The sequence below is a fragment of the Camelus bactrianus genome, chromosome 11 (genome assembly GCF_048773025.1).
Source record: "Camelus bactrianus isolate YW-2024 breed Bactrian camel chromosome 11, ASM4877302v1, whole genome shotgun sequence".
Taxonomy (NCBI): Eukaryota; Metazoa; Chordata; class Mammalia; order Artiodactyla; family Camelidae; genus Camelus; species Camelus bactrianus.
Window position 1 is genome coordinate 59,938,583 of NC_133549.1, and position 12,916 is coordinate 59,951,498.

General features: G+C 31.9%; 1 protein-coding gene across 14 annotated transcripts in view; it reads left to right on the forward strand.

Moving 5' to 3' along the window:
• Positions 1-12,916, forward strand: part of CABCOCO1 (ciliary associated calcium binding coiled-coil 1) — a 129,304-nt gene that overhangs the window by 12,212 nt on the left and 104,176 nt on the right. For all 14 annotated transcript variants that reach the window (XR_012510253.1, XR_012510244.1, XR_012510246.1 and 11 more), the window contains exon 3: positions 2,858-3,027. Coding sequence is in view for 3 of the 14 variants with exons in the window: in XM_074374065.1 (XP_074230166.1) it covers positions 2,858-3,027 (170 nt within the window). In the remaining 11 variants the exon portion in view is untranslated. The remainder of the gene's footprint in view (positions 1-2,857; positions 3,028-12,916) is intronic.

A 12,916-nucleotide genomic window follows, 5' to 3' on the forward strand; every position in this document is an offset into this window, starting at 1 on the left:
TAGAAGGAAGACTAACTGTTGGAAACAAGAAAATATTAGACAAAAGCTGATGATTAAAGAGGGCATTAATTCCATAAAACAAGAGATAAAAGAAGAGATTATAAAATATGTAAATAAGAAGTTTTTAGAACTAAGGCAAGAAACTAAAGTGAAGAATAAAACCAGTGTAGAACTTAACCTTGCTGAAAATCCAGTCAGTAATGTAGAAAACAAATTCAAGAAAACTTACTCAAAATGCACATTAAAGCAATTAGAAAATGTTAGAATATTCATCCAACATAGTGAATCAGAAAAAAATTTTAAACTTTATAAAGTAAAAACTTTGATTTAAATATTTTAATAAAATAAAACTTCATGCATTTTGCTTATCTCTAGGTAAAGCAAGTCACCTCAAGAGGATAATTATCAGGCAGGCCTCAGACTTTTCCTTAGCAACATCAGGTAGCAGAAATCAGGAACAAGTAACCAAAATTTAGGGAGTCAAAAGAATATAATTTAGAATAAAATACTAATTTAAGTTGTTGTTTTAGTTAATCCACCTGGATTTTGTTTGAATGTATTGGGTGAGGTAGTGTTATATTTTCTACGTGGATAGCCAATGCTGCCAGCACCATTTTTGAAGAATTCATACTTTCCTCACTAATTTGAAATACTGCCTCTCTCATATACCAATTCTCATTTATATTGGGTCTGTTTCTGGTCTTTCTACCTGTTCCATTGGCTTATTTGTTGATTACAGTAAAATACCGTAGGTTTTTATTACTACAGAAATTTTCTTACTGGCTTTCACTTAAGACTAAATGACATTATACATTAAACATTGAAAAATAAATCTTGCTGACTGATATTGAATTCAAATTGAGGATGCCTGGCTAGTAAGGTAACCGCCCTCCCCAGAGTGCCTGCCCATTCATTTCAGCATCTACCAGTTGAGTTGTGTGCTTGACAAAATGTATTAGTTGGGGTGCTTCTTGTTGCTTGTAACATAAAAAACTGATCATGTTGACTTAAAAACAAAGTACACATGCCTTTACACATGTGTATGTAAAATATCACGTAACAGGATATTCAGAGATAGATTGACCTCAGGGTTGGTTGACTCAAGTCCTCAAGAAATGAAGCTTAATTTTGGGACAGATTTTTCTTATGGTTATAAGACAACTGCCAGTAGCAATGAAAGTTAGTTATTTCCTCTTTTGTATTTTTGTTCCACAGAAGAAAATGAGCCTTACAGTTAGTTATGAATTAACTAGAACAATTTAGAGGAGTGCCCACCAAGAGCAGTAATTATTACAGAGAATGCCATATACTGAAAGGCATTATATGGCATCATGAGAAGGGAGATGAGATTATCATAACTGCAGAGAGGACTCAGATCTCCCTTTGGGGGTTAAGGTCTACCCTGATACTGCTGAAAATGAAATGAATGCTAGAGAGTGAATTAAACACAACATCAGCATTATTTATTTCCAAATTTATTTAATCTTGCTGTATTTATTATTCTGATCATATAATTTATTTCAGTATTATGAATAATAAGAAAGTGGCAATATAAAGTTGCCACACACACACACACTTCCTCAGAAATCACATATAAGCAACAAGGTAAAACCAGTTCCATCCTTGTCCCAAAGAGGAGAATGCTGAAAGCCCAAACCATAAAATGTAAGGATGCCTGCCAGAAGCATCAAGCAGAAGTGCAGGATAAAATACAAGGAAAATGTACATAGTTGAAGATACTAGAATTAACTTTATACTTATTTCTCCAGGTGACAAGAGAACCCTGAGGTGCCATTCCAAGAACCCTTGTTTGCAACAGCAAAACCAGAATATACAGGCATAGAGCAGATACTTCCCATATTTACAAGAAATAGATTGTTTCTGTGATAGTAAAGAGAATTGATACTACTTATTTTTGCCTTTTCTCCACTAATTGTAAAAAGAAAAACTAGAATAATTGACATAAACTTACTTCATATAGAAAATAGTTTGTAATATGTCCAGGTTTGAGTATTAAGCAAGGAGAATACACACAAAGACATTGCAAGAAAAAAAACTTCAGAATAGAAAAAAGCATTGACAGGCAAAGAAAATAGACCAGAAAAATATGGCCATGAACAGACAAAAAAAATACAGTCAAATATTTATCGTGAATTAAGAATACTATGGAGCAATCACAAGAGCACAGAAGAGAGAGGGAAAAATTCAAGGCTGAGATAAGAAGAAACAAAAGGTGATGAAACTTTTTTTTAAAAGTAGCTAAGGAAAGATCTTGCAGAGGTGAAATTTACAAGCAGCCCATAGGAGAATTACCGCTGTTGAAAACACAAGGGTCATAGAAGACAGTAATGAGAAAACCATATAAAATGAAAAGGAAATTGATTTGAAAAAAAAATTTTTTGAATGTTAAAGATAAAATTACAGCTATAGAAAAAAATGAGTAAAATACCCATAACTGGAATTCTTTAAAAAAGGAAACAGAATAAATATTTAACAATCAAGTTCCAGACCACTGTGAGAAATAAAAGAAACTTGATTGTTTAAATGGAAAGAGACATTGAATTTGAGAGAAAAAATATAAGTAAAGTGACTATATTTCAAAGATGGGATAAGAAAGAGAGAGGGGAGGAGAAAGAGATTTAGAAGAAGAGAGAAGTGGAGGGAAGACCATAAACAGTTTGCACGCTCTGTCTCTTTTGAATGTCATTTTGGACTTAGAGTTTTGATACAACTCTGAATATTTTTAGATTATGAGCATTATGGAGTTTTTATTCAATAAAAATATGTTTTCAAAACAGAAAAGGAACTATTCAATATTTAATCAATTTTAATGTCTAGATTTTTCTTTTTGTTACAGGAAACTGCAAAAGTTTTTGAGTTTCAAAAATCTTCAAACCTGTTTAAAGGAAGCCAGTCTACTAGATTATTATGTATCTGGATTTTTGTGGGCTAGAGGAATGGACTTTTCCATTATTCAGCATTCAAAATTTATGACTTTACTAAATATGTTACTTCATAATCTTAGAAGTAAGTACATTATTTTTTCTTTTTTTAAGAAAAGAAAATTTAGTCCCCTGTCTAAATTAATGCTCTTAAGCAAAAATTCCCAATTCCTTCAATGAAAATTACGGGTAGTTTGGAAAATTATAGGTTTTTTTCCTGAGTATAGCAAAAGAATAGTTCATATCTTCATAAAGTTATAAAACTTCAAATAATACTTAACAAGGCTGAAGTTCTCTGAATAATTAATTTGCCAAAGATATGTTAATTTCAATTCTAAATCTTATCAGTGCCATCCATCCCCAGAATGTCAAACAGTTCAGATTTATCTCAATATCTTTTCGTTGTTTTAACTGTTTTCATCTCAACTTACCTGGAAGTATTACTGGGATATCTTAGAATTACTGTTAATAGGAAGTACTTTGGTCAATATCAAAACCCCATGAAATGGACATTACTCACATCCACTTAGATTTTGTGACTTTTTTTTTCTATATAACATTGAAATTAGTTGCTACAGGAAATTTGGAAATTTCTCCTTGGAGATATTTCAAATGTGATGACTTTTGCTTGAAAATAAACAGAATTACTTCTTGAAAGGAGGAAAAGAAAGAAATCTATCATTTATTTGTTGCCAACTCTGTGCTAGGCAGTATGTTTGGTTCTAATCTTTAACATATATTATGGAACTCAGAGCAACTCCTGGAGGGCATGTATCATAACCACTATCTCAGAGTTGAGCAAACAGTCCAGAGAACAAGGTTGCTTAGCTAGCTGGGAAATGGCAGAACTAGAACCTGAATCTCAGAACACAGTAAATGTAAAGGTGTTTGTGTCTCAATAGAAAGACATGGTTTTTTCTGTGGGAAACAGCTTATTTGGTTCCTTTCTTCATTCCCTTCATTTCCCTTTTTCTTCTACTTTTCTTTTTGGCTGTTTTCTTACTTTTAGTTTCTTTCTTTAAAAATGTGGGCAGGTAGAAGACCTTGCCACCCCTAAAAAATTGTCACCATCATCCTAGCAAAATTTGTGGATGGCTTGTACTTACACAAAGACTGTTCTGTTCCATATAAATTTCTAACTACACAGATGCAGGGGAAATAGAAAGTGAGTTAGCAAAATTAACAGAGAAGCCACTCATGCCCTATGCATTCTTCCTTCTCCTCACCACCCTTAACAAGGGAAGAATTGGTATTCTTGTAAGTCAGGAAAAGAAATAATTGTTTTCCTTCTCTGCAAATGGGAGAATTTCATCTTCGCTTTAACCTATGTGGTGCCATAATAAACATAAATAACTGTACCAATAGAAGAAAAAAATAATTATACTTGATAATTTAAGAAGTTGTGTAATATTAACTGATTTTAAATTATCCTGCACAGGAGAAACATGGTTTTAAAACTAAAACTAAAAGTGAAGCCTCAGGTAGTTAGTGTTGAGAATTCAGTCTTTTCCAATACTACAATTAAAGATGCATGTTTTATTAAGAGACCTGATAAATGATATAACACTGTTTCAGACTACAACCTTCCAAAAAAGAATTCTTAGTAAATCTAAGACTTGGGCTATTTTTTTTCCCACATGACACAAATATTTGTAGAATCTTTGAGTACTACATGTCTCTAAAGATATTCCTTTCAACACTATTGCAACACTATTGCCAGAATTTGGGGGCAAATAAAGAACCATGTAAATCTCAACTTGCATAGAGAATAATAAGAAAGAGATGCCAACAATAAGAAGAAATGGATATTGAGATTATGTGGCAAAAACTTCAAAACAGCTATTATAAAAGAGCTTAAATGAACAGCTGTGAATATTATTAACATGTAAAGAATCATGAAAGAAACAGAAGGTATAAAAAAGAAACATTAAAATTTTAGAACCAAATTATACAGTGACCAAAATTAAAATTTTACTAGATGGAATCAGTAGCAGAATGGAGACAAAGGAAAAATCAGTGAACTTGAAGACAGAGCAAAAGAAATTATCCAATCTGTACAATACAGAGAAGAGAAGACTGGCAAACGAATGAACCAAATCTCAGGGACCTGTGGGACAACAGAAGTTCTGATACACATAGCATCAGAGTCTCAAAATGACAGGAGAAAAAATACAGTGCTAGACAAATGTTAGAAGAAACAATGGATGAAAACTTACTAAATTTAGCAAAAGACATAAGAGTATAAATTTAAGAGGCTAACTAGGCCACAAATCGGATAAACCTAAAGAAAAACATCAGCTAGCTGGATCTAATTGACATTTGCAGAACACTACATCCAAAACAATAGGATAGTCATTCTTTTCAAGTGTGTATGGCACATTCACCAAGATGGACTATATCCTGGATTATGCAACAATTTTAAGTTTAAAGTAATTGTAATCATACAGATATGTTCCCTAACCATAATAGAATTAAATAAGAAATTAATAATAGAAATATACCAGGAAGATTTCCAAACACTTGGATATTGAACAGCACAATTCTTAATCGTTCATGAGTCAAAGAGAAAGTCACAACAGCTATTAGAAAAAAATTTTAAGTAAGTGAAAATAAAAATAAAAAACACGAAAATTTGTGTGGTACAGCTGAACTGATGATGAGGGAAGTTTCTATAAATAAATGCTTGTATTAAAAAAGAATAATGTTGAAAATGAATAATCTAAGCTTAAACTTTAGGAAGCCAGAAAACATGGATCAAGCAGAAAAAAAAAAGAATAAATTAAAAAACGATCAATGAAATTGAAAATGGAAAACAAATAGAGAAAATCAATGAAACCAAATCTGGATCTTTGAAAAGATAATAAAACTGATAAACATAAAGCAAAACTAAGTAAGAAAAAAAGAAGATAGAAGGCACAGATTATCATTATCAGGTATAAAAAAGGGATATCACTAAATATCCTGCAAACGTTAACAAGATATTAAGAGAATGCTATATATGTAAATTAGAAAACAAAAAGGAAATGACCAGTTCTAAAAAACCACAAACTAACAAAACTCACCCAAGATAAAACAGATAACCTGATAGTTCCATAACTATTTAAGAAATTGAATTTGTTGCTAAAAGCTTATGGAAAAAAAATCTTCAGGTCCAGATGTTTTCACTGGAAAATTCTACTAAACGTTTAATGAAGAAATACCACCAATTTTATATAACCTCTTTCAGAAATAGTAGAGGAAAGAACTCTTCATAACTAATTTTATGAGGCTACAATTATGTTCATACCAAAACCTGACAAAGAGAGAAGAAGGTGGATGTGGCAAGAGGGGGAGGAGAAAGAGAAGGAGAAGAAAAAGGAGTAGAGGAAAGGTGGGGGAGTAGAGATAGAAGAAGAAGAGGCAATTACAGAGCAATATCCTTAATGAACATAAAAATATTCTCAGCAAAATGTGATCAAAATGAATCAAGCTATTTATAAAAAGAATAATATACATGACCAGTTGTGGTTTATCCCAAAAATTCGTTGCTGGTTCAATATTGAAAATCTGATCAATGATAATAGTCAAAATAAGGGGAAAAAATAATATAAATAGATTCAGAAACAGTGTTTAACTAAAAAGAACATCTATTCATTGTATGTTTAAAGTCAGAAAATTACAAAGTGTTATCTGTCAACTTCATAAAAGACACATACAAAAAAGCTACCATCACACTCAGTGGTGAAAGACCAAATTCTTTTCCCATAATATCAGGGTCAAGGTAAGAATGTCTACTCTCACCACCACTCTTATTCGACATAAGGTTGGGAGTCTTAGCAATAAGTGCAATATGGTGAGAAAAGGAAATAAAACACATGTGGATTGGAAAGGAGGGAATAAAATAGCCCCTGTTCTCAGATGAAATGATGCTCTATATAAAAAATTACACAAAATTAAAAATAATTCCTAGAACTAATGAGTTTAGCAAGATTGCAGGAACATCAAAACACAAAAGTCAGTTGTATTTCAATATACTAGTAATGTACATTGGATACCAAAATTTTAACAAATAATATCATTTACAATAATTCAAAAAATAAAAGAAGTACTTAAGTATAAATCTAACAAATCATACACAGTCTGTGTACTAAAAAGTACAAAATGATGGTAAAAGAAATAAAACCTAAACTAATGAAAAAACATACTGTGTTCTTAAATTAGAAGTCTCCACTTGGTAAAGATGTCTTCCCAAATTCATCTGTAGATTTTATGCAGTATCGATCTAAATCCCAGCAGGACTTTTTCTAGACATACCTGTTGATTTTAAAATTTAGATGGAAAGACTAAGGACCTAAAATTAACTTTAAAAAAATTTTTTTTGAAAAATAAGAGTAAAGCTGCATAAATGTTACCAATCAATTTTAAGACTCAGAAAATTACAGTTATAAAGTCAATGAAGAATTAGTGAAGGGAAAAACACACAAATCAATGGAACAGAAGACAGAATTTCAGAAATAAACTCACACAAAGATGATCATCTGATTTTTTTTTAGTAAATATGCAAAAGCAATTCAATGGAACAGGATAGCCTTTTCAGTAAATGCTGGAAAAACTGCTCACCTATACTGAAAAACAAACACACTTCAACCTAAACTTTTCACTTGATACAGTCAACTCTAATTGGATCACACATAAATTTACAATGTAAAACTATATATCTTTTAGAAGGAAACATAAGAGAATCTTCGTGACCTGGGGTTATCAGAAAGTTCTCAGACATGAATCCCAAAATATGGCCCATAAAAGAAAAAATTAAGTTGGACTTCGTCAAATTTTAAAGCTTTTGTTTTGTGAAAGTCACTGTTAAAAGAATGAAAAGACAAGCTACAGACAGGGAAAAATATATTTGCCAATCACTTATTCAAAAAAGGACTTGTATCTGTAATATATGAACTGTCAAAACTCAACAATAAAAAAACAAACAATCCTATTAAAAACAGACAAAGCTATCAAAACCCATAACTTCTGTTTAAGCATCAGACAAACTCAAATTAAGGAACATTATACAAAATATTTGACCAGTACTCTTCAAATTGACAAGGTTATCAAAAGCAAAAGTCAGAGAAACTATCAATCTACGGGAATCTCAGGAGACATGATTACCAAATGTAATGTAGTATCCTGGATGGGATCTTGAAACAGATAAAGGATATTGAGTAAAAATTAAGGAAATACAATAAAATATGGGCCTTAGTTAATTATAATGTACAAAATTGGTTTATTAGTTTTAATAAATGTATCATGATCATGTAAGATGTTAAAAGTAAGAGAAACTGTGAGTGGGGTATGCAAGAATTCTCAATACTGTTTTTGTAATTTTTCTATAAATATAAATCTATTCCAAAATAAAGTTTATCTTTTTAAAAGAAAAGGGCAAAGGATTTGAACTTCATCAAAGAAGATATAAGAATAGGAAATAAACTCAATTTTAAACATTGTTAGTCATTAGGGAAATCTAAAATAAAGCCACTGTGATATCACAGTACATCTATTACAGTGGCTGAATTAAAAATACTCACATACCAAGTGCTGACAAGGATACAGAACAACTAGAACTCTTATAGTTTGCTTATGGAAATGCAAAATGGCACAGCTACTCTGAACAATATTTGACAGTTTCTTATAAAATTATATCCCATCAATCCCACTCCTAGGTATTACTCTAAGGACAAACATATGTTCACACAAGAACCTGTACATGAATGTTGTGTAGCAGCTCTATTCATAAATGCCCCAAACAGAAAACATATCAAAATGTCCATCAATAGGTGAACAGGTAAACAAACTATGGTACACAGTGAACATACCATGTAACACTACTCAGCAGTTAAAGTGAAGGAACCATGATATGGCAATTTGGATGAATGTCAATAGCATCATACTGAGTTAAAGAAGTCACTCCCAAAATATTGTGTACTGTTTGATTCTTCTTATCAGAATTTCTAAAAAAGTCACAACTGTAGTGGTAGGGAACAAATTAAAGGTTGGTGGGGAGAAGACTTAAAAGGGTGGCATAAGGGAGTTTTTTGAAGTGATGTAACTGTTCTGTTTCCATCATGATTGTAGTGGTGGTTACATGATCTGTCCAAATGTTCAAGTTCATGGAACTGTACACCAAAAGGAAAAATTATCATCACAATAATAAAGTTTTAAAATATTTATGTATAAAAATGAAAATAAAAGATTTAATGAAAGAAAAAATATATACTCTAACAGTAAAGGGAAACTATGTAGAAATAAACTTTATAAAAAGCAGTGTTCAAGCCCCATATGAGGAAGACTTCAAAGCATTTTTAAAGGTCATGCAGGGAAATTTTCAACATTTGGGAAAAACTTGCAACATTTTTTGTAAGACTCAACATTATAAAGATGCTAAATCTCATCAAGTTAATTTATAATATTAATATTCCAATAAAAATACCAAAGTTTTTTGTTAATGTTTTTGCTTAAGGGCAGGTTAGTAGGCAAGGTGATTCTAACAAAAATATGGAAAATCAATAAATATAAATGGCCAGAAAAACTGTCTTTAAAAAGTATAATAAGCTATATATTAGTATATCTTGTTAGCGGTAGTACCGGTGGTAGTGTTATAACATCTCAGATACTTGAACACAGTGGTCAAACACTACACAGACAGACAAGAGGATCAGAACAGAAAGTTTAGCAGTCGACCCAAGCACTGGAATTAAGTATTTGGTAAAACCCATTTCAAGTCTGTGGTGAAAAGATGTATTATCCAATAAATAATATCGAGGCAACTAAATATCCATCAAGAAAAAAATAAAATGAAATTGCATTCAAACCTGTCTCTGTCCATAAACCAGAATACATTCCAAACAGATAAAAAAAACTTAAATGTAAAATAAGTGGAGCTGTAAAAATGTTAGAGAAAAACATGCTTTAATTTATTGGCAACTATGGATGGGCAAGACCTTTATAATTATGCCTCAAAATTCTGAAGCCATAAAGACAAAGATGGTTACATTTGATTTATAAAAGTCAAAAGTCTTCAATGAAAAAATACCAAAAGAAAAAATCAAAATAAGAATAAGAAACTGGGAAAATCATTGCATCTCAGCAAACAATTAAATTCTGTAATATAAAAAGAGCATGCAGAAGCAAGAAGAAAAAGATCAATAATATAATGGAAGAGTGTGCCAAGGATATGACTAAATAAATACAAATGATTCTTTAAAAAATGAAAACTTCAGCCTTAAAGATAATAAGGAAAATGTAAATCAAAGCTATACAGAAATGTCATTTGTTATATATTAGTTTGACAAAACTGTAAAGTGTTGGTAGCATTCTTAGCTGTCAAAGCTGTAAGAAAACAGGGACTCTTTTATATTGCTAATGGAAGCATACATTTAAAAAACCCCTTGTGGAATGTAGGTTAGCAGCTATCTATTAAATCTACAAATGTATTATGTCTTTTACCCAGCAATTCCACTTTTGGAAATTTATCCTATATATCCACTTTCATACGTGTAATCTGACATAGATGTAAAGTCATTAGTTGCAGTAATGTTTAAAAAAGCGAAAGATTAGAAACATGAACTGAAAACATAAGTGTGAACTCTTGATTAACTTAATAGAAATGCAGATGTGTAGTTGTATAGTTAAGTTTAAAGACATACACACATACTTCAAGCTCTGTCCAGAAAGAGGGCCAAAAAGCAATGACTTCCATTAGCAATGAACGTACCACCCAGGACCCAGTTCTTGTTTTACAATTTCATTCTCCACTGAAAGGAACTAGGACTCATTAGAAAAATGGCTGAATTTAGACCTGGAGCAGGGAACACAGAAGATTAGCTTAGGGCCTCTTGTAGTGGCCAAAGTAAGTGCTCAAAAATCAAAATTACAGGGGTATGTCAAAGGAATAGAGAAACCAACTGAAAAAGCTCCCAATGCCCGAAGATACAACAATTTGAACAAAATAACATCGTATTGAATTATAATAATCTAAAGTATAAAATTAACATCCTTTTAGTCCATACCAATAAAAATTAATGATTGAATATCTAATTAACTGGATTAAGATAAACAAATCTCCCATGTAGTGTTTCCAATAATTTATGTAGATACTTCACCCTCATGAAGTTGAACACCATTCCCCACTGCTAAGTGTGAGCAACACAATGACCCCTTCCAAAGGGGAAAACAGTAACTTTATCATAGAGAAATCTGACAGATACAACCTCAGCCAGGTGAGTGCTGAGCCACATTAAATAGCAATACCCTTTTTATAATGTGATAAGAATGGCACCATAGTCTTCCTCTCCAAAACCCTTAACCCCTGTCTAATCATGACAAAAATATCAGATAAACCCAAACTAAAGGGTATACTGCAAAATATCTGATTAGTGCTTCTCAAAACTTTCAAAGTCATCAAAAACTAGGAAAGTCTGAGAAACTGTGCAGTCTGAGGAGGCAGGACAACTAAATGTAATGTGTCCTGGAGAGAATCCTGGGACAGAAAAAAGACTTGAATAAAAACTAAAGAAATCCAAAGTGTGGACTTAAATAATAGTAACATCAATATTTGCTCATTAGTTGTGCCACATGCACCACAGCAATGTTAACAGTGGGGAAACTGCATGAGGTATATGGGAACTCTCTGTGACATTCTTGCTACTTTTCTGTACATTTAAAACTACTCTGAAATGTAAAGTTGATCAGTAGGGATTTGCCTTTCCCTAAAGTGGAATATTATGCAGCTGTAAAAAAGAGAAGAGAATGAGGATGCTTTCTAGGTATCATATGGGAAACTGTATATTATTACTGAGTAAAGCAAGGTGCAGAATTATATGCTTTTGTTTATAAAAGACACAAAAATGAGAATTTATATATATATATATATTTGTTAATGTATACAAAGAAATTCTGGAAGAATACAGAAAAAAATAATAATCAGAATTTTCCATGTGAAGGGTGTAGCAAATGGGCACATATCACCTGTGCAAGAATTAAATTGTAGAAAGAAATATATGACATGAACAGTCTTAAGCTTTACAACCTCTGAGCTGAGTATTCACAAACTAGAAACAGAATAAAGGAAAGTAAAAAAAAAAAAAATTCATGAATCTCACATTCCAAATTTGACGAGATTTTCATTAAAACTTTTCAGTAACTTATAACTGACTGAAAAGTATTTCATACATGAAACTTTATATTGCTGATAGCAGTTCAAAAATGAATTTTTAAAACTTGAGCAGGATCTATCCAAATACTCATAAACTGTAAGAAAGTAGAAGTACATATGGAAAACCTAACTGGAAAAAAGCAAGGGATCTAGTTTTTCCTTCTGGCAGAAAGGAAAAAAAAAAAATCCCCTCAGACGTTTCAACCTAACAAGGTTATAGTTATCATCAGGAAAGAATGTAATTTTAGCCAAGTGTGCCAGGGAAGGAGGTAAAGTATGTTTAGACTTAAACTGAGAGGTGATGGAGTCCTGAGCATGCGTGAGCACGCCCACTGGGCCACATCTTCATAGAAAAAACATTGAAGAGCTTAGTGTGTGCTGTGAGCTGCAGTGTGGTCAACCATTACTAATAAAATTCGAGTGTGGGAACTGCATTTTATACTGATTCAGTGTCTGATCTGTTCCTTGTCTCAGATTGTGCTGCATTATCTACAAGATATTCTGCAACCAACCCACTTAAAGTCAAAATAGCTCAAACTAAACAATTATGGATCATAGGATTTGTACAGTTATCTTAACTATACATTTTTAGGTCTAGTTTTTCCAGGTCCTGACCAAGGACAAGGTGTAGAGTATTAGATAGACTGGGTATTTGACCTCCTGGGTCGATGAGCCTAGGTCAGTTCTCCTCTATATAACATGAATGTTTGTAAATAACCGTAGAGTACTTTTTATTTCTGTGAAGCTGAATTGTTTCCCTGCAATTAGGAATGATAATAATAATAACAAT